The sequence below is a fragment of the Delphinus delphis genome, chromosome 12 (assembly GCF_949987515.2).
Source record: "Delphinus delphis chromosome 12, mDelDel1.2, whole genome shotgun sequence".
Taxonomy (NCBI): domain Eukaryota; kingdom Metazoa; phylum Chordata; class Mammalia; order Artiodactyla; family Delphinidae; genus Delphinus; species Delphinus delphis.
Window position 1 is genome coordinate 8,746,559 of NC_082694.2, and position 23,430 is coordinate 8,769,988.

General features: G+C 39.1%; 1 protein-coding gene across 3 annotated transcripts; it reads right to left on the reverse strand.

The window, feature by feature from the left end:
* MRPL30 (mitochondrial ribosomal protein L30) lies at positions 1-23,396 on the reverse strand. Of its 3 annotated transcripts, XR_009521499.1 has the most exons (7): positions 22,968-23,252; positions 18,538-18,615; positions 16,999-17,079; positions 6,940-7,086; positions 6,658-6,731; positions 6,396-6,579; positions 1-984 (listed from the first exon to the last, which is right to left on the reverse strand). XR_009521499.1 is itself a non-coding variant. In XM_060027299.1 (6 exons), exons 2-6 carry the CDS (start codon positions 18,586-18,588, stop codon positions 6,447-6,449), a joined length of 486 nt encoding a protein of 161 aa, XP_059883282.1. In that variant the 5' UTR covers positions 18,589-18,615; positions 23,260-23,396; the 3' UTR covers positions 6,357-6,446. The 3 variants fall into 3 exon arrangements, 2 of the variants coding, with proteins under 2 accessions (XP_059883282.1, XP_059883281.1); XM_060027299.1 differs by lacking the exons at positions 1-984; positions 22,968-23,252 and adding an exon at positions 23,260-23,396 and having other exon boundaries at positions 6,357-6,579; XM_060027298.1 differs by lacking the exon at positions 1-984 and having other exon boundaries at positions 6,357-6,579.
* Positions 23,397-23,430: the final 34 nt, after the last annotated feature.

Below are 23,430 nucleotides of genomic sequence, written 5' to 3' on the forward strand. Positions count from 1 at the left end.
TTGTTTTTTTTTTTTACAGCTTTATTGGAGTATAATTGCTTTACAATGGTGTGTCAGTTTCTGCTTTATAACAAATCCACTTGAGTTTTTTTCTGGCAAGCTCTCCAGGCTGGGAAAACAGCAGACTGGGTTACCTGTGGTGAAGGAAGGAGCAGAGATACTCTAAGGAGGTCGAGGCTGAGTAGAATGTTCCTTAGCAGCTTAGACCCGAGCGCCACAACAATTAGTATCGGGAGTGCAGGCTGGCCACAGACCACCAGACACACCTGGAGCTGGATAAGTTCCCTTTATTGCATCTCAGGAAAAGTCCTTTGGGAAGGACTTTAAAGGATCTGGGCTCTTATTAGATGATTTTGATGAGTGTTCAAAGAAGCATGGTTTGCTCTGGATTGGATGCTGTCAGGAAAAGAGAGATGGCTCTATGATTGGCGTCTTCATGAATCTCATCTAGAAGGTGAGAGGAATGAAGCGACGCTGAAGCTGTGTGATGAGAAGCAGCAGGCCCCACATTACCCAGAAGAGGGGATATGCCTCATTTTTCCGGCTTGAACAATGCTTGTGTTTTCGCCTGCGCTCGGATGTGATTATGGAGTGAGCTTGTCTTCGCCTTGATCCATCAGTTACAGAGCAGCTTCATCTGATGTTGGTGACCTGTGAAATTGCTTACGTTCAATAGGCAACACCTGTCCGTGCTGGGCCGGCTCCTAGACACACGGAGGCTTTCCAGGCCAGCTCCTGGCTGTCACAGCTGCTCTTCTCTGATGCCCCTCTTCAGCCAAAGGCAGACAAGTCAGACCACAAGGCATCAATCCACGACGTCCAGATTTTCACTGGTCAAGATGTTGTCAGTTAAGACCAGGAGGATGTCCAGAGGGCATAGTCTTTGTTGGACTAGGGCCAGTTGTAGGATGAGTTGTTGAGTCACCTGATGTGCCGACGGCTGCACCGCAGCATTTAAGTTTTTGGACAGGATACACTGAGCAACTGTAACACAGGCAATGACCAGAAGCAAAAGGATCATGAGTCTTGTGACAAGACTTAAAGCCAGGGTCCCAGATTATAAAACCCAGGCAATGAAAACATGTCCCAGAATCCAGCTGGGTCTTTTAGAGAATCAGATGGATTTTTTGTTTATCCTAATATCCACAGTTGTGCTTGCCCTGTAGTTCATAAATGCAGCAAGAAGTACAAACCACCCTCCACCAGCTTAGAGGAAATCAAGGTGTTCAAAGGGGCCTTGAGCATCCTGTCCAGTCTTGTCAGAATCTTGTCGGGATTGTGTTGTTGGCAGGTAGGATGTGCAGTGGAAAAATCCTCAGTGGTATCCTGAAAATTACCCTACTAATGCTGGTTCAATACTATTGCCAATTTTTCTCTGCTTTATGGGTAATATCACTACTTTTTGATATTTTTAATATCACAATATTTGCTAAATTTCACTTTTTATCACGGTCACCTCCTTACATATAGAAAAGCATGGCAAAGCTCTTTAATTCACTGTCAATGTTATAGGGGCTCCTGTGACGGGCATTTGTTTCTAAAGCATTTCAATGTCATGGACTATCTCCAAATCATCTACCTATCCTATCAGTATATTTACTTTTGTGATTTGGCAGATCTGGGAGAGGGCATTGAATGGACACAATTTTTGAGAAAAGCTTATAATTCAAGGGTAAATTTGAGTCTGATGACACTTTTAATTTTACTTTCTAAGTATGAATAATCTACATACACAATTAAATCAGAGTTATCCAAGGGAGTCTTCAGAAGGTCAGTGCAGGGTATACATAGTTCCCTGAGGCAGGCAATTATGGGCTGTTCCTTTGTGGGAGAGGGAAGGAGGTGGCTGGGTTTAGAGAGGGGCAGTGATGCGTGATGGAAAAGCATCAGTACTCCCTAGGTTAGTTGACTAGCTGAAAGATGCTGAGAGCTTACTGTCAATGGAAGAATCTATACAGCACAGGATGGGAAACCATTAGGATGAGTGGAGACCCTAGAACTAAACCAGCTGAAGTTTTCACACTTTTGTTGTCACTGCTGTGGTTCTTAGACAAGATGGATATATATATGTTTTGGCTACTGGAGCTAAAGAAAGACTGAAATAAGCAAAGGGCCTCTGGTGATTTCCATTTAACTGAAGCAGTTCCCTAGTGCCTGTTCAGATTTATAATAAAAGGAAAGGGGGTGGGGCAAGGGGAGGATCTGTGAATCCAGAACAATGGAGGAAACATTTGGAAGATAGTTTTATTGTACCAGTCTTTGTGTCCAAGGACTATGTTTCTTTTAACTTGAAAAACATATTCATTGAAAGATATTTAATAGACCTTACTTATATATAACTAACTTAGGAAGATAAACTCCTTTTTTAATTTGTCAGGATTGTTTTAACAGTAAGTTTGGTAGGGACTTCCCTGGTGGCAGTGGTTAAGAATCTGCCTGCCAACGCAGGGGACAGTTTGAGTCCGGGTCCCGGAAGATCCCACATGCCGTGGAGCAACTAAGCCCGTGTGCCACAACTACTGAGCCTGCACTCTAGAGCCCGTGACCCACAACTACTGAGCACATGTGCCACAACTACTGAAGCCCGTGCGACTAGAGCCCGTGCTCCACAACAAGAGAAGCCACCGCAATGAGAAGCCCACACACCACAACGAAGAGTAGCCCCTGCTCGCCGCACCTGGAGAAAGGCCGCGTGCAACAACGAAGACCCAACGCAGCCAAAGTATAAATTAATTAATTAATTAAAAGAAAATAAGCTTGGTAGACAAAAATTCTCGCAATAGAATTGAAGTTTGGAGAACCTTTGGACAATCATTCCTATTGCCCTTACTTTTATGTGGTTAACAGCGAATCTTTATTTATGCCATCTAATGGCCACTTTAGAAAATCCACAGATAGTGCAGGCATAAAATTCATCCTAACAATTTTATTATTTTGAATCTAGGTATGATTTTGGGAAAGGCAAAATCAAGACTAGTTTTACAGAAGACAAGATATGTGATAAGTACCCCAAAATAGGAAATAATTTGATGAAAAATACCTTAGTTTACCCAAATTCTATTTTTACTTTTATTTTACATTATTCATGCACAGATTGTAGTAATTACTAATATACATTTATATGCAAGTATTTAGGCATGTGTAAATATATTTAAGACATTTAAAGCTTATATTGATTACCTATAGATTTAAAACATAATTTATCAGTAATATTAAATACAAAATGTACATATCACTAAATTTACCATGTTAATAAGCAGAAAATCATATCTATTATGTTAAATACATATTTGTATTTCTCTGTAATTACTGTGCCTGGTATAATTAACTGTTTATATTCTCTTGAAGTGATCAACTATTTTTCTTTTCTCCAGAAAATAAAGAAAATTAGAGAACAGAAAATGAATTGTTTGGCTATTTTTTTCTCCATGAGCACTCATTTCATATCATTTTATTTTATTTTATTTTATTTAGTTATTTTTTTTGCTGTACGCGGGCCTCTCACTTTTGTGGCCTCTCCCGTTGCGGAGCACAGGCTCTGGACGCACAGGCTCAGTGGCCATGGCTCACGGGCCCAGCTGCTCTGCGGCATGTGGGATCTTCCCGGACCGGGGCACGAACCCGTATCCCCTGCATCGGCAGGCGGACTCTCAACCACTGCGCCACCAGGGAAGCCCTCATATCATTTTAATAATTTTGAGGGAAAAAGAAACATAAATAATATTATTCAAAGGCATTTTCATCATTTGTTAATGGATTGCCATTCTGAGAAATAAGGGTAAAAATTTTATTTAGTGACTCATGTTTTGTATCAGTTTCTTATTTAGAAACTGTCCAGACTTCCAGTTTTAATTAACTGTTTACCAAGGTCTTAAAGCTGAGAAAAGTTTAAATGTATAAAATAGATTTTGACACATATACATAAAAAGAGAGCGACAGATGGTTTAGACAGTAACTTGGACCCTTGATATTTTTATCAAGCTGTGTGATCAAAAAGTCAGTACTTAATATTCCTCAAAGTATAGAAAGGAAGGAGAGGATATTAAATATCCTCTATATTAAATAAAATGGTCTTTTATTTTTTAAAGAAAAACAAGACAAATAATGTCTGCATGGAGGGTTCTTCACTTTTTGTTCTTTTTTGCTCTAAAGTACCTCCCAAACATACAATCTTGCTCGTGTCAAAAGCTCCCTAAAATGGCCAGTGCAATTCCAACTTGTCCTTGGTGAAACTGTGACAGTTAGAATGATAAGCATACTAGTTAGTATTGTTAACAAGAAAAGATGAAGAAAACACGTGTTTGGCCTGAAACAGGCACCATTTAGATTGAGAAGACCTTGAGAACTGGAATGCCCTTAAAAAGAGTGCTTGGGTAACTTTTGTCTCCCCTGAGCCTGACCAAAGGCCAATGGTCACCAAGGAGTGGCCAGAAAAACCTGAAATAAAGCAATTCTCTGAGACACAAAGACAGGACAGAAGAAGTCCTTGTAAGGTTTGAAATGATGGGAGGCAAAGGAGTACCATTCTGGGGAATCCCCTGGGTGCAACTTAAGGATGGACTGACTGGGTTTGGCAGGTCGACTTTACAGAGGCCTCCCTGATCCTGGCCCCTGGTGGTCACACCTTTGTAGAATTCCCCTCTTCCTTGAGTGTGAGCTGGACCTGTAACTTGCTTCCAACCAATGGAATGCAACAGAGGAGACAGAATCTAGGCCACTGCATTTATATGATTACCTAAGAGGGTAGCACCCATCTTGCTAAAGTCTCTCACTCCAGTGTTGGTTTTGAAGAAGCAACTTGCCATGAATTTTATAACCACAAGGAAATGACTTCTGCCAACAACCTGGGAGAGCTTGGAAGCAGATACCTGCCCTGTCAAGGATCTGAGGAGAACCCAGCTTTGGCTGATGCCTTTTTTGAAGCCTTGTGAGACCCTAAGCAGATTAGTGGGCTAAGCTGTGCCCAGAGTCCTGACCGAGAGAAACAGCAGGGTTGTGAGCATGTGTGGTTTTAAGCGGCTGAGACTGTGGTAATATGTTACGTGACAACAGAAAACAAATGCTCTAGCCTATGCTCATCTCCCTACAGGCTTTTCCTCTTCTGGGCAATTTCATTTCTAAATATCCAACTTATCATTCAGATATTTTCCTCTAGTCATGAGCAGCAGGTTAAAATTACTTACCAAAACTTTATGAGACTCTTTGGGTAAAAATTAACCAATGGTCTTTTCCCCATTTTAAACATTAATATTAGCCTAGTAAAAGAGGCAGCAAAACATTAGCAGGGGCTGCTTTTATCAATATTTATACAGCTGGCCTCAATCCAACTCCAGCAAGGACAGCTTCTGTTGAGGCATACAGGTCTCTCTCCAGTTAGACCCAGCCCTTCGAAGTTAGTGTCCTTCTGCTTTATATCCTCTCCAGGCCGTACCTATACTGGATATTCAATAATTGTGGAATTGAAAGTGTGATTACCCTGAAGCTTATTAATTAATGATATCTGGCTTCACTTCACACAGCACTTCTACGTGATGCCAAAACTCTATGACAGGACAGATGCTGGGACCACAGGCAGTGAGTATGCCAATGTCACTGCTGCCTGAGCCAAATTTTACGAGACACGGAAAATAAAGGGCGGCTAGAACTCTGAGTCCTTAGCACCAACTTCAGTTAGCTGCCACAGAATTTCCCGGTACTGAACCTCTCTTAAAATTCTTACTTCTCCCCACCCCTCCAGGTATCTGAAATAGAATAAAAGGAAATAAAACAACTTTCCCTAAATGATTTTTCCCTTCTCTTTTTTCTTTTAAATAGCAACCTCAACTGTTGGCAGAGGTTTCTAGGAATTCAAGGAACATCAATAAAGTTTAGGCCAAATGAGGTTTATAATTAGAAAACAGATACTATTTTGGGTATTGAATTTAAGGATAAAATGAAGCCAAGTCCACATACCTATTTATAGACACCACAGCACAGAGCAGCCGGTCCAGCTGCACCCAGTGTCTAATGCTTCTGGCTGAATCTCTGCTCTCCAGGGGAACAGACTAAGCTCCTTTAGGGCAGGGACCACATTCTGGTCAGCTCTGGATTTCTCCAACACATAACACACTCTTCACTCAAAGGGCCACTCATAGAATGTGTTGAATTCAATTAAACGAGAAAACAGTTTTTTTAAAACGTTAACGACGATTGCTAAGGTGACATCTGAACCCACATGTTCAAACATTGCCATCCTTACCCATTTTCCAGTGAAACTACTGGAGGGAAAGGGGACAGAATTAAACCAATTAATAGCACTAAAACCTCCAAGGCTACACCAAGGAAGACTCACACCATGTTTAGCCAGTGAAAATGACTAGAATTTAAAACATATTTTAATGAGAACACTTTCTCACCATCTTGAGATAGAAATGACTTGCACTTTTTACTCTGAAGCCGCGAGGCCATCAGGACTTATTCACTTCCTGGTCCGTGGGGCTCTGAAGCCACCCCACCACCAGCTCTCCAGTGCTCTTGAGGCACGTGCTGGACATGTCCTCCTCTCTTGGGAGACCCTGCGGCAGCTTCAGGGGCTTGATTCTGTGACATAAGGGAATGCTTTTAGAGTTATACTAGGTAACACGTTTTAAGAAACTGCTGGAATAACAAACAACAAACCTTATCAAATGTTTAACCACTTTCAGTTTTGCATTCACCGAAGGGATATTCTTGTGAACTTGAGGAGTATGTGCCTACAAACAAAGGAAACAATGTTATGGATCAATTTCAAAAGCACAGATGGTCCCATGTTACAGGAAAAGGTTAAGGTGTAGGCTCATTCTGTCTAAATCAAACTTCCAAATATATTACGTGAAATCATACATTTAAACAAAAGTTTTAAAAGTGGAAAATTTAAAGCAAATTTAAACAACACTAAAGATGACTAAAATAGTTACGTACTTTTTGTAACCCAAGCATCTTTATTATATCTTTCTCCCAATATGGACGTCTTTTTGTACTTTTTATTCTGGTAACAATATGCAGTTTATGAGGCTGCTGGGGATCCCCACCATATTTTTCATGATCTTCAGGTGAAGGTTGAAAAACCTGGAAAGGAAGAATTATAAACGGTATATTTTCAATTTACACAGCTTCTATGTGCCTCCTTTATTTTTTTTTCCTTAAAAAAACTTCAAACAACTACATAATGATTTCATCCCTAATAGTTCTATAATCCTCACCTTCAAATTGAACATTTCTACCAGTCTGATTACTCAGATAGATGGAGTCTAAGAATTTCATACTCTAAGAAAAATACCACACAGGTAAGGGTTTGTTTTGTTTTGTTTTTATTAAGAGAAAAGCAGGAGCAACCAGATGACACTAAAGAGTTCAAATGTCAAGAGAATATGTTGCGTTATATGAACTGGGCCTTGGGCTGCACCCCCTCCCCCATTCAAGTAGGGGGACAAACAAAAACTTACAATGACAATAACACATGAGTATTATAAAAAGTACATATTCACTGCAACCCTGAATAAGGATGTTATGTATAACACTATTTGTAATACTGACATTTTTTTTTTTTTTTTTTTTGCGGTACGTGGGCCTCTCACTGTTGTGGCCTCTCCTATTGCGGAGCACAGGCTCCGGACACGCAGGCTCAGCGGCCATGGCTCACGAGCCCAGCCGCTCCGCGGCACATGGGATCTTCCCGGACTGGGGCACAAACCCGTGTCCCCTGCATCGGCAGGCGGACTCTCAACCACTGCGCCACCAGGGAAGCCCAATACTGAAAATTTTAAAGGCCACATCTATATTCCTCAAGAGAATAGCTAAATAAATTATGAGGCATACATTCTAAATAAAAATAAAAATAATATAACTAAATAAGATATGATGCAAATAAATCATGATGAATCCTATGGGCTATAATGCTACCATTAAAACAAATAAAGTTTACTATCTTTGTAAGTACTAACATTGAAGGTCATAATATATTGAGCAAGAAAACCAAATTTCCATACCACTGTGTAACAGGATCTTGTATCTGTTTCATCTACACCATGATGAGTGTGTATATATGATATATTCTGTAACTACTAATTCTAAGAATATGATCCTAAATTCTATTTTTTGTTTTTAACATCTTTATTAGAGTATAATTGCTTTACAATGGTGTGTTAGTTTCTGCTTTATAAGAAAGTGAATCACCTATACATATACATATATCCCCATATCTCTTCCCTCTTGCATCTCCCTCCCACCCTCCCTATCCCACCCATCTAGGTGGTCACAAAGCACCAAGCTGATCTCCCTGTGCTATGCAGCTGCTTCCCACTAGCTAGCTATTTTACATTTGGTAGTGTATATATGTCCATGCCACTCACTTCATCTCAGCTTACCCCTCCCCGTCCCCGCATCTTCAAGTCCATTCTCTATGTCTGCGTAGTTATTCCTGTCCTGCCCCTAGGTTCTTCAAAACCTTTTTTTCTTTTTAGATTCCATATATATGTGTTAGCATATGGTATTTGTTTATCTCTTTCTGACTTACTTCACTCTGCATGACAGTCTCTAGGTCCATCCACCTCACTACAAATAACTCAATTTTGTTTCTTTTTATGGCTGAGTAATATTCCATTGTATATATGTGCCACATCTTCTTTATCCATTCACCTATTGATGGACACTTAGGTTGCGTCAATGTTCTGGCTATTTTAAATAGAGCTGCAATGAACATTTTGGTACATGACTCTTTTTGAATTATGATTTTCTCAGGTTATATGCCCAGTAGTGGGATTGCTGGATCATATGGTAATTCTATTTTTAGTTTTTTAAGGAACCTCCATACTGTTCTCCACAGTGACTGTATCAATTTACATTCCCACCAACAGCGCAAGATGGTTCCCTTTCCTCCATACCCTCTCCAGCATTTATTGTTTGTAGATTATTTGATGATGGCCATTCTGACTGGTGTGAGGTGATACCTCATTGTAGTTTTGATTTGCATTTCTCTAATGATTAGTGATGCTGAGCATTCTTTCTTGTGTGTGTTGGCAATCTGTATATCTTCTTTGGTCTACTTAGGTCTTCTGCCCATTTTTGGATTGGATTGCTTGTTTTTTTGATATCGTGCTGCATGAGCTGCTTGTATATTTTGGAGATTAATCCTTTGTCAGCTGCTTCATTTGCAAGTATTTTCTCCCATTCTGACGGTTGCCTTTTCATCTTGTTTATATTTTCCTTTGCTGTGCAAAAGCTTTTAAGTTTCATTAGGTCCCATTTGTTTAGTTTTGTTTTTATGTCCATTTCTCTAGGAGCTGGGTCAAAAAGGATCTTGCTGTGATTTATGTCATAGAGTGTTCTATGTTTTCCTGTAAGAGTTTTATAGTGTCTGGCCTTACATTTAGGCGTTTAATCCATTTTGAGTTTATTTTTGTGTGTGGTATTAGGGAGTATTCTAGTTTCATTCTTTTACATGTAGCTGTCCAGTTTTCCCAGCATCACTTATTGAAGAGGCTTTCTTTTCTCCATTGTATAGTCTCGCCTCCTTTAACAAAAATAAGGTGACCATATGTGTGTGGGTTTATCTCTGGGCTTTCTATCCTGTGCCGTTGATCTATATTTCTGTTTTTGTGCCAGTACCATATTGTCTTGATTACTGTAGCTTTGTAGTATAGTCTGAGGCCCAGGAGCCTGATTCCTCCAGCTCCATTTTTCTTTCTCAAGACTGCTTTGGCTACTCTGGGTCTTTTGTGTTTCCATACAACTTGTGAAATTTTTTGTTCTACTTCTGTGAAAAATGCCATTGGTAGTTTGATAGGGATTTCATTGAATCTGTAGATTCCCTTGAGTAGTACAGTCATTTTCACAATATTGATTCTTTCATTCCAAGAACATGGTATATCTCTCCATCTGTTTGTATCATCTTTAAATTCTTTCAACAGAGTCTTATATTTTTCTGCGTACAGGTCTTTTGTCTCCTTACGTAGGTTTATTCCATGGTATTTTATTCTTTTTGTTGCAATGGTAAATGGGAGTGTTTCCTTAATTTCTCTTTCTGATTTTTCATCATTAGTGTACAGGAATGCCAGAAATTTCTGTGCATTAATTTTGTATCCTGCTACTCCACCAAATTCATTGATTAGCTCTAGTAGTTTTCTGGTAGCATGTTTAGGATTCTCTATGTATAGTATCATCCCAGCTGCAAACAGTGACAGCTTTACTTCTTTTACATTTGGATTCCTTTTATTTTTCTTCTCTGATTGCTGTGGCTAAAACTTCCAAAACTATGTTGAATAATAGTGGTGAGAGTGGACAACCTTGTCTTGTTCCTGATCTTAGGGGAAATGGTTTCAGTTTTTCACCACTGAGAACGATGTTGGCTGTGGGCTTGTCATATATGGCCTTTATTATGTTGAGATAAGTTCCCTCTATGCCTACTTACTGGAGGATTTTTACCATAAACGGGTGTTGAGTTTTGTCAAAAGCTTTTTCTGCATCTATTGAGATGAGCATATGATCTTTATCCTTCAATTAGTTAATATGGTGTATCACACTGGTTGATTTGCATATATTGAAGAATCCTTGCATTCCCGGGATAAACCCCACTTGATCATGGTGTATGATCCTTTTAATGTACTGTTGGATTCTGTTTGCTAGTATTTTGAGGATTTTTGCATCTATGTTCATCAGTGATATTGGTCTTTAATTTTCTTTTTTTGTACTATCTTTGTCTGGTTTTGGTATCAGGGTGATGGTGGCCTCATGGAATGAATCTGGGAATGTTCCTTCCTCCACAATTTTTGGAAGAGTTTGAGAAGGATAGGTGTTAGCTCTTCTCTAAATGTTTGATAGAATTCACCTGTGAAGCCATCTGGTCCTGGACTTTTGCTTGTTGGAAGATTTTTAATCACAGTTTCAATTTCATTACTTGTGGTTGGTCTGTTCATATTTTCTATTTTTCCTGGTTCAGTCTTGGAAGGTTATACCTTGCTAAGAATTTGTCCATTTCTTCCAGGTTTTCCATTTTATTGGCATATAGTTGCTTGTAGCAATCTCTCATGATCCTTTGTATTTCTGCAGTGTCAGTTGTTACTTCTTTTTCATTTCTAATTCTGTTGATTTGAGTCTTTTCCCTTTTCTTCTTGATGAGTCTGGCTAATGGTTAATCAATTTTGTTTATCTTCTCAAAGAACCAGCTTTTAGTTTTACTGACATTTGCTACTGTTTCCTTCATTTCTTTTTCATTTATTTCTGATCTGATCTTTATGATTTCTTTTCTTCTGCTAACTTTGGGGTTTTTTTGTTCTTCTTTCTCTAACTGCTTTACGTGTAAGGTTAGGTTGTTTATTTGAGATGTTTCTTGTTTCTTAAGGTAGGATTGTATTGTTATAAACTTCCATCTTAGAACCTCTTTTGCTGCATCCCATAGGTTTTGGGTCGTGTTTTCATTATCATTTGTTTCTAGGTATTTTTTGATTTCCTCTTTAATTTCTTCAGTTATCTCTTGGTTATTAAGTAGTGTAATGTTTAGCCTCCAAGTGTTCGTGTTTTTTAGATTTCTTCTTGTAATTGATATCTAGTCTCATAGCTTTGTGGTCAGAAAAGATACTGATACAATTTCAATTTTCTTAAATTTACCAAGTCTTGATATGTGACCCAATATATGATCTATCCTGGAGAATGTGCCATGAGCACTTGAGAAGAAAGTGTATTCTGTTGTTTTTGGATGGAATGTCCTATAAATATCAACTAAGTCCATCTTGTTTAATGTATCATTTAAAGCTTGTGTTTTCTTATTTATTTTCATTTTGGATGATCTGTCCATTGGTGAAGAGTGGGGTGTTAAAGTCCCCTACTATGAATGTGTTACTGTCGATTTCCCCTTTTATGGCTGTTACTATTTGCTTTATGTATTGAGGTGCTCCTATGTTGGGTGCATAAATATTTACACTTGTTATATCTTCTTCTTGGATTGATCCGTTGATCATTATGTGGTGTTCTTCTTTGTCTCTTATAATAGTCTTTATTTTAAAGTCTATTTTGTCTGATATGAGAATTGCTACTCTAGCTTTCTTTTGATTTCTATTTGCATGGAATATCTTTTTCCATCCCCTCACTTTCAATCTGTATGTGTCCCTAGGTCTCAAGTGGGTCTCTTGTAGACAGCATATATACAGGTCTTGTTTCTGTAACCATTCAGCCAGTCTGTGTCTTTTGGTTGGAGCATTTAATCCATTTACATTTAAGATAGTTATCAATATGTATGTTCCTATTCCCATTTTCTTAATTGTTTTGGGTTTGTTATTGTAAGTCTTTTTCTTTTCTTGTGTTTCCTACCTAGAGAAGTTCCTTTAGCATTTGTTGTAAAGCTGGTTTGGTGGTGCAGAATTCTCTTAGCTTTTGCTTGTCTGTAAAGGCTTTAATTTCTCTGTCGAATCTTAATGAGATCCTTGCTGGATAGAATAATTTTGGTTGTAGGTTTTTCCCTTTCATCACTTTAAATATGTCCTGCCAGTCCCTTCTGGCTTGCAGAGTTTCTGCTGAAAGATCAGCTGTTAACCTTATGGGGATTCCCTTGTATGTTATTTGTTGCTTTTCCTTTGCTGCTTTTTTTTCTCTTTGTATTTAATTTTTGACATTTTGATTAATTTGTGTCTTGGTGTGTTTCTCCGTGGATTTATCCTGTATGGGACTCTCTGTGCTTCCTGGAGTTGATTGACTATTTCCTTTCCCATATTAGGGAAGTTTTCAACTATAATCTCTTCAAATATTTTCTCAGTCCCTTTCTTTTTCTCTTGTTCTTCTGGGACCCCTATAATTTGAATGTTGGTGAGTTTAATGTTGTCCCAGAGGTCTCTGAGACTGTCCTCAATTCTTTTCATCCTTTTTCCTTTATTCTGCTCTGCAGTAGTTATTTCCACTATTTTATCTTCCAGGTCATTTATCCGTTTTTCTGCCTCAATTATTCTGCTATTAATTCCATCTAGAGTATTTTTAATTTCATTTATTGTGTTGTTCATCTTGTTTGTTTGCTCTTTAATTCTTCCAGGTCCTTGTTAAATGTTTCTTGTATTTTCTCTATTCTACTTCCAAGATTTTGGATCATCTTTACTATCATTACTCTGAATTCTTTTTCAGGCAGACTGCCTATTTCCTCTTCATTTGTTTGGTCTGGTGGGTTTTCACCTTGCTCCTTCATCTGCTGTGTGTTTCTGTGTCTTCTAATTTTGCTTAACTTACTGTGTTTGGGGTCTCCTTTTTGCAGGCTACAGGTTAGTAGTTCCCGTTGTTTTTGGTGTCTGCCCCCAGTGGCTAAGGTTGGTTCAGTGGGTTGTGTAGGCTTCCTGGTGGAGGGGACTGTTGCCTGTGTTCTGGTGGATGAGGCTGGATCTTGTCTTTCTGGAGGGCAGGACCATGTCTGGTGGTGTGTTTTGGGGTGTCTGTGACCTTATTATGATTTTAGGCAGCCTCTCTGCTAATGGGTGCAGTTGTGTTCCTGCCTTGCTAGTTATTTGGCTTAGGGTGTCCAGCACTGTAGCTTGCTGGTTGTTGAGTGGAGCTGGGTGTTAGGTTTGAGACGGAGATCTCTGGGAGAGCTTTCGCCGCTTGTTATTACATGGAGCCGGGAGGTCTCTGGTGGACCAATGTCCTGAACTCGGCTCTCCCAACTCAGAGGTACAGGCCTGACACCTGGCCAGAGCACGAAGGCCCTGTCAGCCGCACGGCCAGTTACGTGGGGAGTTTCTTGCCTTTTGGGAAGTCTGAGGTCTTCTGCCAGCGTTCAGTAGGTGTTCTGTAGGAGTTGTTCCACATGTAGATGTATTTCTTTTTTTTTTTTAGTTTTTTTTTGTTTGTTTGTTTGTTTTTTTAAAGAAGATGTTGGGAGTAGGAGTTTATTAATTAATTTATTTATTTTTGCTGTGTTGGGTCTTCATTTCTGTGCGAGGGCTTTCTCTAGTTGTGGCAAGCGGGGGCGACTCTTCATCGCTGTGCGCGGGCCTCTCACTGTCGCGGCCTTTCTTGTTGCAGAGCACAGGCTGCAGACACGCAGGCTCAGTAGTTGTTGCTCATAGGCCTAGTTGCTCCGCGGCATGTGGGATCTTCCCAGACCAGGGCTCGAACCCGTGTCCCCTGCATTGGCAGGCAGATTCTCAACCACTGCGCCACCAGGGAAGCCCGATGTATTTCTGATGTATTTGTGGGGAGGAAGGTGATCTCCACATGTTACTCCTCCACCATCTTGAAGGTCTCTCCCCTAAATTCTAAATATGATTCTAACAATTATATATACATGTGTGTGTATTTTATATATATATATATATATATATATATATATATATATATATATATATTTATTTATTTATCCTTATTTGTATAAAGGTGTCAAAAACATTAGGTCAAGAGTCATACCTCTAGGGAATCAGACTGAGGAAGGCCAAAAAAAAAGATGGTACTTTAATCAAAAAGGATATTATTCAATCATTAACTTATCCACAGAGGGTTCACATTACATTGCTAAATGATGAAAGCAGCTGGAGAAGCATTATAGGCAAGATGATGCACATCTTCAAAAATATTTAACAGAAAAGTATGTGGAGGGTGTTAGCAGTATTTGCCTCCAGGTGGGTAGGATGAAGGGTATTTTTCTAGAAATTTTGATGGGGTAGGTGCACCAAAGAAAAGGAGAGAAGAATTAAAGAAATGGTGTGAGGAGCATGAAATATTCAGGAAAAGTAAGTGGTTCTGTGTGACTAAGGTAGAAAAAAATAGGAAAAGCAATGCAGGGCGAGAAGTTAAACTAAGCTTAACTATGCTTAGTCTTCAGAAATTCCCAGAATGGATGTAAGGTTATTGGAGGTTTGAAGCAAATGACATTTCAAAAATAGATTCAGAAAGAAAACTCTTTCAAATGAACTGGAGGTGGAGACTGATACAAGGAAACTCAGGAAGCACTTAGAGCCATGGTTTAAGAGTCTGAATTATAGCAGCTGTAACAGAAAGAGGCTGATTTGGGGACTTTAGGTAATAAAATAGATGGATTTGTGGTGGGTGAGGGAGAAGATAGGGTTGAGACTGACTTAGAGCTTTCTAGTCTGGGAAGTCAGGTAGAGGATGGTAGCATTAACTGACATCACTAATATAGGACAAGCACTCTCTTTTAGTTTGGTTGTCTGGAGGACAACCTCATTTGTAAGACAATGAGTCTAATTTTGGATAACTTGAAATACCTACAGGTTATCTAAGCAGCAAGGTCTAGAAACTACAGGAGAACATAGGAGTAAGTTCAGAAGATAGGCGAAGAGCTGGAGGTGCAAATCTCAGAGTCATTTCTATAAAGTTTAAAAGTTTTCATGCTCACTGCAACCAGTGATCAAAATCACTCCCCCCACATTTTAAACAAATGCTAACATCTGTATCTATCATTTCTTCCAGAAGTTTACAGTCTAAGGAACATGAAAACATATAAGACAATGCAGTTGTGGACCATGACTTGAAAAAAAAGAGATTTCTGATAAAAGAACATCAAGCACATTAAAGGTATCTAAATAGTCAATGGTAATACTATTTTAGCTTTAAAAAAATCAGTGGAGAATGGTGGTGACCAGGGACTAGGGGGAGAAGGTATGAGGAGTTACTGTTTAATGAGTACAGAGGTCCAGTTTTGCAAGATGAATCATTCTGGAGATGGTGGCTGTGATGGTCACACGACAATATGAATGCACTTAATACCACTGAAATGTACGCTTAAAAATGTTTAAATTTTATGTTGCATGTATTTTACCACAGTACAAAAAAATTGGAGAAATCAAAATAAAACAGAAATCTACTGAGGGCTTAGTCAGTGTTTTCTAAAAGAATCATAGGTAGACACAAATCTAGCAGAGAAGAAGATCCAAATTAGCAATGGCTGATAGAGAAAGTGAAAACCAAGAGCCACACAGACAGTCTGAGCAGGAGGAAGAAACACTGTTTTCTCAGGACAATGGTGATATGAAAACACAAAGTATCAAGGAAAAAAGCCATAAGCAGGAATAAACAGATTCTGAGACCAAAACCCAGTACTTAAAAGGTCAGTGGCACATATTTATTTTAAATAATCATTTACATAAATCCTACTATGTTTAATTTAAAAAATTTTTTTTTATTTTTAAACTTTTTATTGGAGTACAGTTGATTTACAATGTTGTGTTAATATCACATGCACAGCAAAGTGAATCAGTTATACATATACATATAGCCACCTCTGTTTTTAGATTCTTTTCCCATATAGGCCATTATAGAGTATTAAGTAGAGTTCCCTGTGTTATGCAGTAGGTTCTTATTAGTTATCTATTTTATATATAGTAGTGTGTATATGTCAACCCCAATCTTCCAATTTATCCCTCCCACATAAATCCTATGTTTTAAACTCTACACTTCTACCTATACCCGCAAATAATTCAACATGAAAGTTTTCAATATTACAAAAATCGGTACCTTCAAAACATAATGTAACAGGGAAGAGAGAATTCTGACTCCATGTTGGTTCTGTTTCTTTTACTTTAACCTTTGCTTTTCGTTGCTTTTGTTATAGCTGTAAGCATAGATAATGGCCTGCCACAAGGAACCCTGCTCCTCTGCCTGTTAAACTAAAAGGCCTTTGTTCAGCTCACAGACAGACATTCTGACCCTGACCACCTGTGAATGGCTACAGAAAAGAAGAAATTAACACATCCCTTCCCCATGCAGGCCGAGGGAGGAGATTTTGCAAGACAAATGGCCTTTTTACTTTACTTCCTCACCTCCTCCCCCTGTCTGTTCTATAAAAGAAACTGGCATCCTGACCCCAATAAGATGGTTTTTGGGTACACTAGTCCGCCATCTTCTCAGTCTGCCGGCTTTCCAAATAAGAGTCGCTATTCCTTGCCTCAACACCTCATCTCCCGATTTACTGGCCTGCCCTGCGGTGAGCAGAATGAGCTTGGACCCGGTAACAGTAACATGTTTTTCAAAAACAGTAATGTAAAAACTTACTTTATCTGGAATTCTTGACTTCGTAAATTTGTGACGAATCCAATCTGTACAAACAAGGGGCTCCACACCTTTTGTCACCATCTAAAATATGCCATAAAACATTTGATTTTTAGAACTCTATCTAGTGCAGAAATCATAACCTACCAATTTTTAGGTGACAAAATCTGTTCTCACCTAACCTGTAATTATTAAATATTTATCTCAGCCCCCTAGCTGAATGAATACATCTCATCTTACCACTAACATGAAGAAAAAACACATTAAATATAAACTTCTAGACCAGCAGCTGGCAATATTTTTCTGTAAAGAACCAGACAGTAAATATTTCCAGCTCTGGGGCTACACAGTTTCCGCAGCCAAGTCTCAGCTCTGCCACAGCAGGGCGAAAGCAGTTGTTGACAATATGTAAACAAATCTGTGTGGCTATGTTTCAATAAAACTTTTACAAAAATAGGTGGTGGGCTGAATTTGGCTTGTAGGTTGTAGTTTGTCAGTGTGCTCTAGACAACAAACGATAATTCAGCTTCAGCAATACAGTGTAAAAGAAAGCCAAAATGAGTTTCCAGTTTTCTTTCTAGTCCCAAGAATGCCATCAACTCCTGTTTCCTGTCTCTTGTTCCCTTTCTACAATCTTCCAGTCGTGTTTCTCTCAGGCTGCAGAAGAAAAAGGATTCACTGCTAATCCTTCATACCAGGAAACTCCTCTGGGTGGAAAATAATCATTCCCTTCATGCCCTCCCTGTACTGCAGAGATGGTATAAACAATGGGAGAATAAGCAGGAGGGAACTGGGGGTTAGGGGGAGACTGGTGAAGGACATGGGCTTTGACATACCAGGAACACTGGGCCTCTAATCCTGCTCTGTACTTACCAGCTGTGACATATGAGATACTTATCCTCTCAGAGGGTCGGTTTCCTCAGCTATAAAAAGGAAATAATACTTACCACCCAGGATTAATCTGAGCTTAAGGTAAGTGTGTAAAGCACCTGGCATTATTATTATCTAAAGACAGCAGCAGGTCCTATCTAGACTCTGGACCTCATGAATAGATTAGGCTGCACCACTGAAATTTCTAAAAGAAAGACTGGAAGGAAATACATGAAAGTACAAACATTAATGGTCTCTGGGAAACTGTTTCTTTTCTTTATGCTTTTCTACATTTTTCTAATTTTCTATTACTGAAAATGGACTCTTCATAACTGAAGGAAAAAAAATCTAAAACTTTCAAAAGATTAAGGTGGGCCATGGGGAATCAACACTAGCCATTTTTTACCAGCATTTTCTCCAGAAAAAGGTCTTTTGTGATTTCAGATCTTTAGGGATAAAACAGCAGATAAACCACAAATAAAATTAACGTTCAACATTAAAAAAGTATGTGTATATATATATATATATATATATATATATATATATATATATATATATAAATAAAGAAACTTAAAATTTTAACTTGCCTGTATGTTTTGTTAATTAGAAAAGAGAGAAAAAGTTCTTAAGGAATAGGAAAAAAAAAGATCATTCTTGAAAAGAAATACTTACTTGTAGTCTGCCTGGGGGCCTCTGAACTATTGAGCGCAAAATCCCTGCCATGAGTGTGGTGACTGTTCTCCTTAGGGGCTGTGAGAAGTAGAAAACAGATCTGTGGGTCAGGTATGTCTTAGAAATGGATAGCTCAAACTGAAAAACTGGATGAAGTTTAACAGCAAAATCTTGATTGTTTTAATACACTAAGGACAAGAATTAAGTTACAATAGATGTTTTATTGAGAGTTCAAGAAAACCATAGGAAGTAATTATACATTAACCATATCCCATTTTCACCAAAGAGTTAAATTACACCCTAGGCTGATTCAACAAAAATAGGCAATGGAGGTTACTATCATTTAAAAAATCTTCAAGAGCGAGGGCAGATTCTATGCTTTGCTATAGAATCAAAAAAAAAAAAAAATTAAAGAGCTGGAAGGGACTGAAGAAATCCAAACTCCCAATTAGGACTGACAACGCTCTTACTTTATTTATGAGGAAAATGAATCCCAGAGAGTTCAATCATTTACCAAAGGTCATCCAGCTTTCAAGAGAGTATATGGTCTGGAACCCAAACCTCCTAATACCTAGTCCAGCATATTTTCACTAAATCATAACACCCTTCTGTTAAATAAAGCAGAATGTTCTTTTTTGCTTATTTATATTTTTAGACTATTCTTAACGAACATGCATTGCATTTATAAACTAAAGGTCATGTTTATTTAGACACAAAACAATTATAGCGTACCGACTTAAACTGAATGCAGAAAGATTAAGTTCATGAACTACATGTATATTTTGGACAGGTTACTTAATTTGTATGTTTCAATTTTTCCCCCCAGAGAACAGAAAAAAAAATAATACCTATCTTGCAAATGAATTACTCTGAAAACACCTAAAACAGTACTTGGCACATAAGAAGCCCTCAATAAATGGTAGTTTTTACTATTATAATATCATTAAATTATTACAAAGCTATAATAAGAATACCCTAACATGCCAAAATAGGGCAAGTACTGTATTTCAGTGCCCACCAGATTCTGGCTCACTCGAGCTCTGCAGGTCTTTCCTGTGGTGTGGACAAAGCAATGAAGCTACTGGAATCAATGCGAGATGTCCCATTAGAAGGGCCTGACTTCAGAAAAAGTCTCAGCAACCGAACCAGTCTCTCAAAACTAATTACGTATCAGTTTTAGAAGAGTTAACTACTATATCCTTAACGCCCTGAAAACAAGAATTTTGTCTTGTTCATCTTCTACTCTCAGCATCTGGCACACCATCTGATGGACAGTAGGCACCCAGTGTTTGTTGATGAATGTCTGAATCAGTTAACGGGTTAGATCCATGGTCCGCTCAACTCAGAATTCAGAAGTACATCAGAATTTCATAACTGCCATTCTGACTTCAGACCTCAAACATTACAATACAGCAGAGCAATTTCTAGTTCACATCATCCAGTTTGCTTGGTTGGTTGTTTAGATGCCTTGTATCAAGGCTTCTTTAGAAGAGACGCTTAATCCTCCGTCCCTCCCATCAAATAGACAATGCTAAATTATTTTCTCTACCACACTCATTCCTCCCAAGTTAAGCGTTAGGTACTAACCCAACTTATTTAGCTTCACTCTTTGTTAAATCTTTCTCTTATCACTTAGATTTCAACAAGAGCCTCCTAACTGGCCTTCCTGCTTCTATTCTAACTTCCCCAAGGTCTTTTCTCCACAGCAGCAATCATCTCATTAAGTCCGAAATCAGATAATGTCAACTCCTCCGCTCAAAACCTTCCAATGAGCCAGGCTTCTCATTATCAGAGTAGGAGGTTACACACAGGCCAGAGAGGAAGGCTACAATGATCCATGTGATCCAATGACAGAGGATTAGTGTTGGAACTCATGTTTAGTTTAATATAGATATGATGGATAGAGAAATAATTATAGATACATATACACACATGGGTTAGCTCTGTTAGCCAAGAGGACCTAAAGGCAATGGCATCCCGGTAGCGATGAGCACGCCCAGTGCCCAGATCTTAGTTTCTAATGGCATTCTCTAAAAAAAAAGAACCAGGACTCCTTGGAGAAATGGCTGATTATATGGCTGTAGCAGGGAATAGATAACGATGAGTCTGGAGCACCTAGTGCTAGAAAGGAACTACTCAAAAAATCAAAATGATGGGGGTATGTCAAAGGGACCAGAAGCCAAATGAAAGAGCTCCCAGTGGCTGCAGCTGAAATAATATGAGCAACAAAATAAGTAACAAAGTATTGGCTTATAATCCAAAACATAAACTAACCATGAGTCCATACTGATATAAATAGTTGAATAAATTAATTAATGAGGGAGAAGAAACAAATCTCCCTTACAGAAGAATTTCAAATAATTTATGTAGACACTCCCCTCTCAAAGAGGTGGAGTAAAGCTATCAACCCTGAGGCATGGGCCATGCTTAAACACTTGCTACCAGAATATAGTATAGAAAGGGGGGAAAATACCGTTACATTAGAGGAACCTAACAAACACTGTGTCATCGAGGTGATTTAACATCAATTGTGATAAAAGTCAAGCTGATAGCATGTATCCTTGATATGATGGAATGAGAATGGCACTTCACCTCTATGTCTTCCTTCCAAAAACCCCTAACACTTCTCTCACAGAAAAATATCAGACAAACTCCAATTGGAGGACATTGTACAAAATACTTGACCAGTGCCTCCTCAAATGCCTGACTGCCTCGAAACTGTCAAGGTCATCAAAACCAAGGAAAGTCATAGTCAAACTGTCATAGTCAGGAGGAGCATTTGACAACTAAACACAATGTGGTATCTTGGATGGTATTCTGGAACAGTAAAAGGACATCAGGTAAAAACTAACAAAATCTGAATGAAGTATGACCTTTAGTTGATAACGTATCAATATTGGCTCATCAGTTATAACGAATGTACCATACTAATGTAAGATGTTAGTAAAAGGGGAGACTTGGTGTGGGGGGTATGTAGGAACTCCATACTATTTTCATAACGTTTCCATAAATCTAGTTATTCCAAAATTACAAGTTTATTTATTACAAGACTAAAAAGCTCCAATGCCTCTCCATTTCAATCAGAGTGACAGCCAGTGCTAAACCCCCGCCTTGAGGACACCACCTCCATACTTTTGGTCAATCGCTACACACACTGGCCCCGTTGCAGGTCCTGGAACCTGCCATGCAGGTATACTCCCCTGACTGGCTGTTCCCTCTCCTGGAATGCCCCTGATATCCACATAGTTAACTCTCTTACATCCTTCAATTTCTGGCCTAATTCTCATCTTCTCAATGAGTTCTACCCTGACTCCATTATTTAACATTTTGACCCAACTACAATTGTCAGCACTCCCAATCTCTCTTACTCTCCTTGATTTTCTTTCCATAGCATTTAACATCTTCTAACATAATTTAATTTTTTGTTAGGTTTGTGGTTTATTGTCTGTTCCCACCCAACAGCATGTTGGTTCCACAAGCACAAAGATTTTAAAATTTTCTTTTGTTTTAGGCTTGCTCTGTCTATTCGTATCCCAAGCATCTACCTAAAGCAGCACTGCCATGTAGCAGCCACTCAATTAATTCTTGCTGAATGAATGAAGTGTCATTTACATACTTCAGAATGTGTGACAGTCAAAAGTTGTAAGTTTCAATAAAGGTTATTCTTAATAATTAGGCATGTAACTCTTGGACCTTGAAGCAATTATACTGTCTTTCACCGTACAATTAAGTTTCTCTTGCAAAGACACAAAAGCAGGAAAATAAATGCACCATAGGAAAAGGATGATCCCATTTTCATTAATTAAAAAAAAAAAAGATGTCTGTGAATGTGTGTGTAAACAGAGAAAAACTCTGGAAGGCTATCAGAGAAACGTTAGCATACCCAGGGAGAGGAGGGCTGGCTACCAGGGCTATTTCCGCCCCTCCCCGACGTCCCACACCCCCGTAATGTCTGATAGGTTTGTTGTTGCTCTTTTACAATGACCATGCGCGTAACTGTTCTTTAAAAAAAACTAACTCCTTTTCTAAAGAGACATAATGGTAAATGGGGGGGGGGCACTACTGAAAATGCAGAACATAGGATTTCCCTTTCAATAAATCGACATCTCTGAAGGCAAGAAATGTCTCTTGAACTCCTAATGCCTTCTAGGCAGGCGTCCGAAGTGCCTCTTGGAATAAACAAAACTAAACAAAAAACCGCGGAAAAAGCAGCTCTGGGTAGGTGGCGATCAAAACGCGGTTGCAAAATCACGGCTTTTAGTAAAACGGTAAATATTTTAACTGTCAACTTCACAGGATTTACGTTCTAAAATGCGGCAATTTTTAAATTAGGCAATCTTGTATCTCCATCAACAATTCAAGTTAGGCTGACCCCAGAGGAAAGCCGAAGTTATGCATAAAGCAGAAGCACAGAAAATGTTAAAACATACTTGAATTCCCTTTCCCGCCAGACTGCCCAGCCGAGGCGGCTCTGTCCTCGAGCTCCAGGAGGCGGGGCTCCACATGCCGCGTCCCGGGATTCCACAAACTGGGAAATGGGATCCAGCCGGCCCGTGGCTTTTCGGGAGCCCAAGGGACAGTACCTGGACGTAGTTCCATTCAGGTTACTGTGACCCGTAAACACAGAATCGAATGGAGAAAATCAATCCGCATCTGCATAGGATTCCCAGATATGTACCCTGGAAAAAATGCACTACTTTCGGCCACTCATTCCCCACTCACCAGCAATTCCTAAATGTCTTTCAGCCTGAAGCTCACCACTCAGGGGAACCGGAACAGAGAAAGGACCCAGAGTGCCACACTCAAATCCCACCTTCACAGTGCACACACCCTGGCATTTTAGTTCCGGCCGAGTCCCCCCCACTCAGGCATCATAAAAAGAGAGCGCAGGCG

Coding starts and splice junctions, on each gene's coding strand:
- MRPL30 (XM_060027298.1), bottom strand. CDS start 23,042: ATGTGGAGCCCCGCCTCCTGGAGCTCGAGGACAGAGCCGCCTCGGCTG. Junction 17,080..18,537: donor GGCCCCCAGGCAGACTACAA/GTAAGTATTTCT, acceptor GGCATATTTTAG/ATGGTGACAAAAGGTGTGGA. Junction 7,087..16,998: donor AGTCAAGAATTCCAGATAAA/GTAAGTTTTTAC, acceptor CTTCCTTTCCAG/GTTTTTCAACCTTCACCTGA.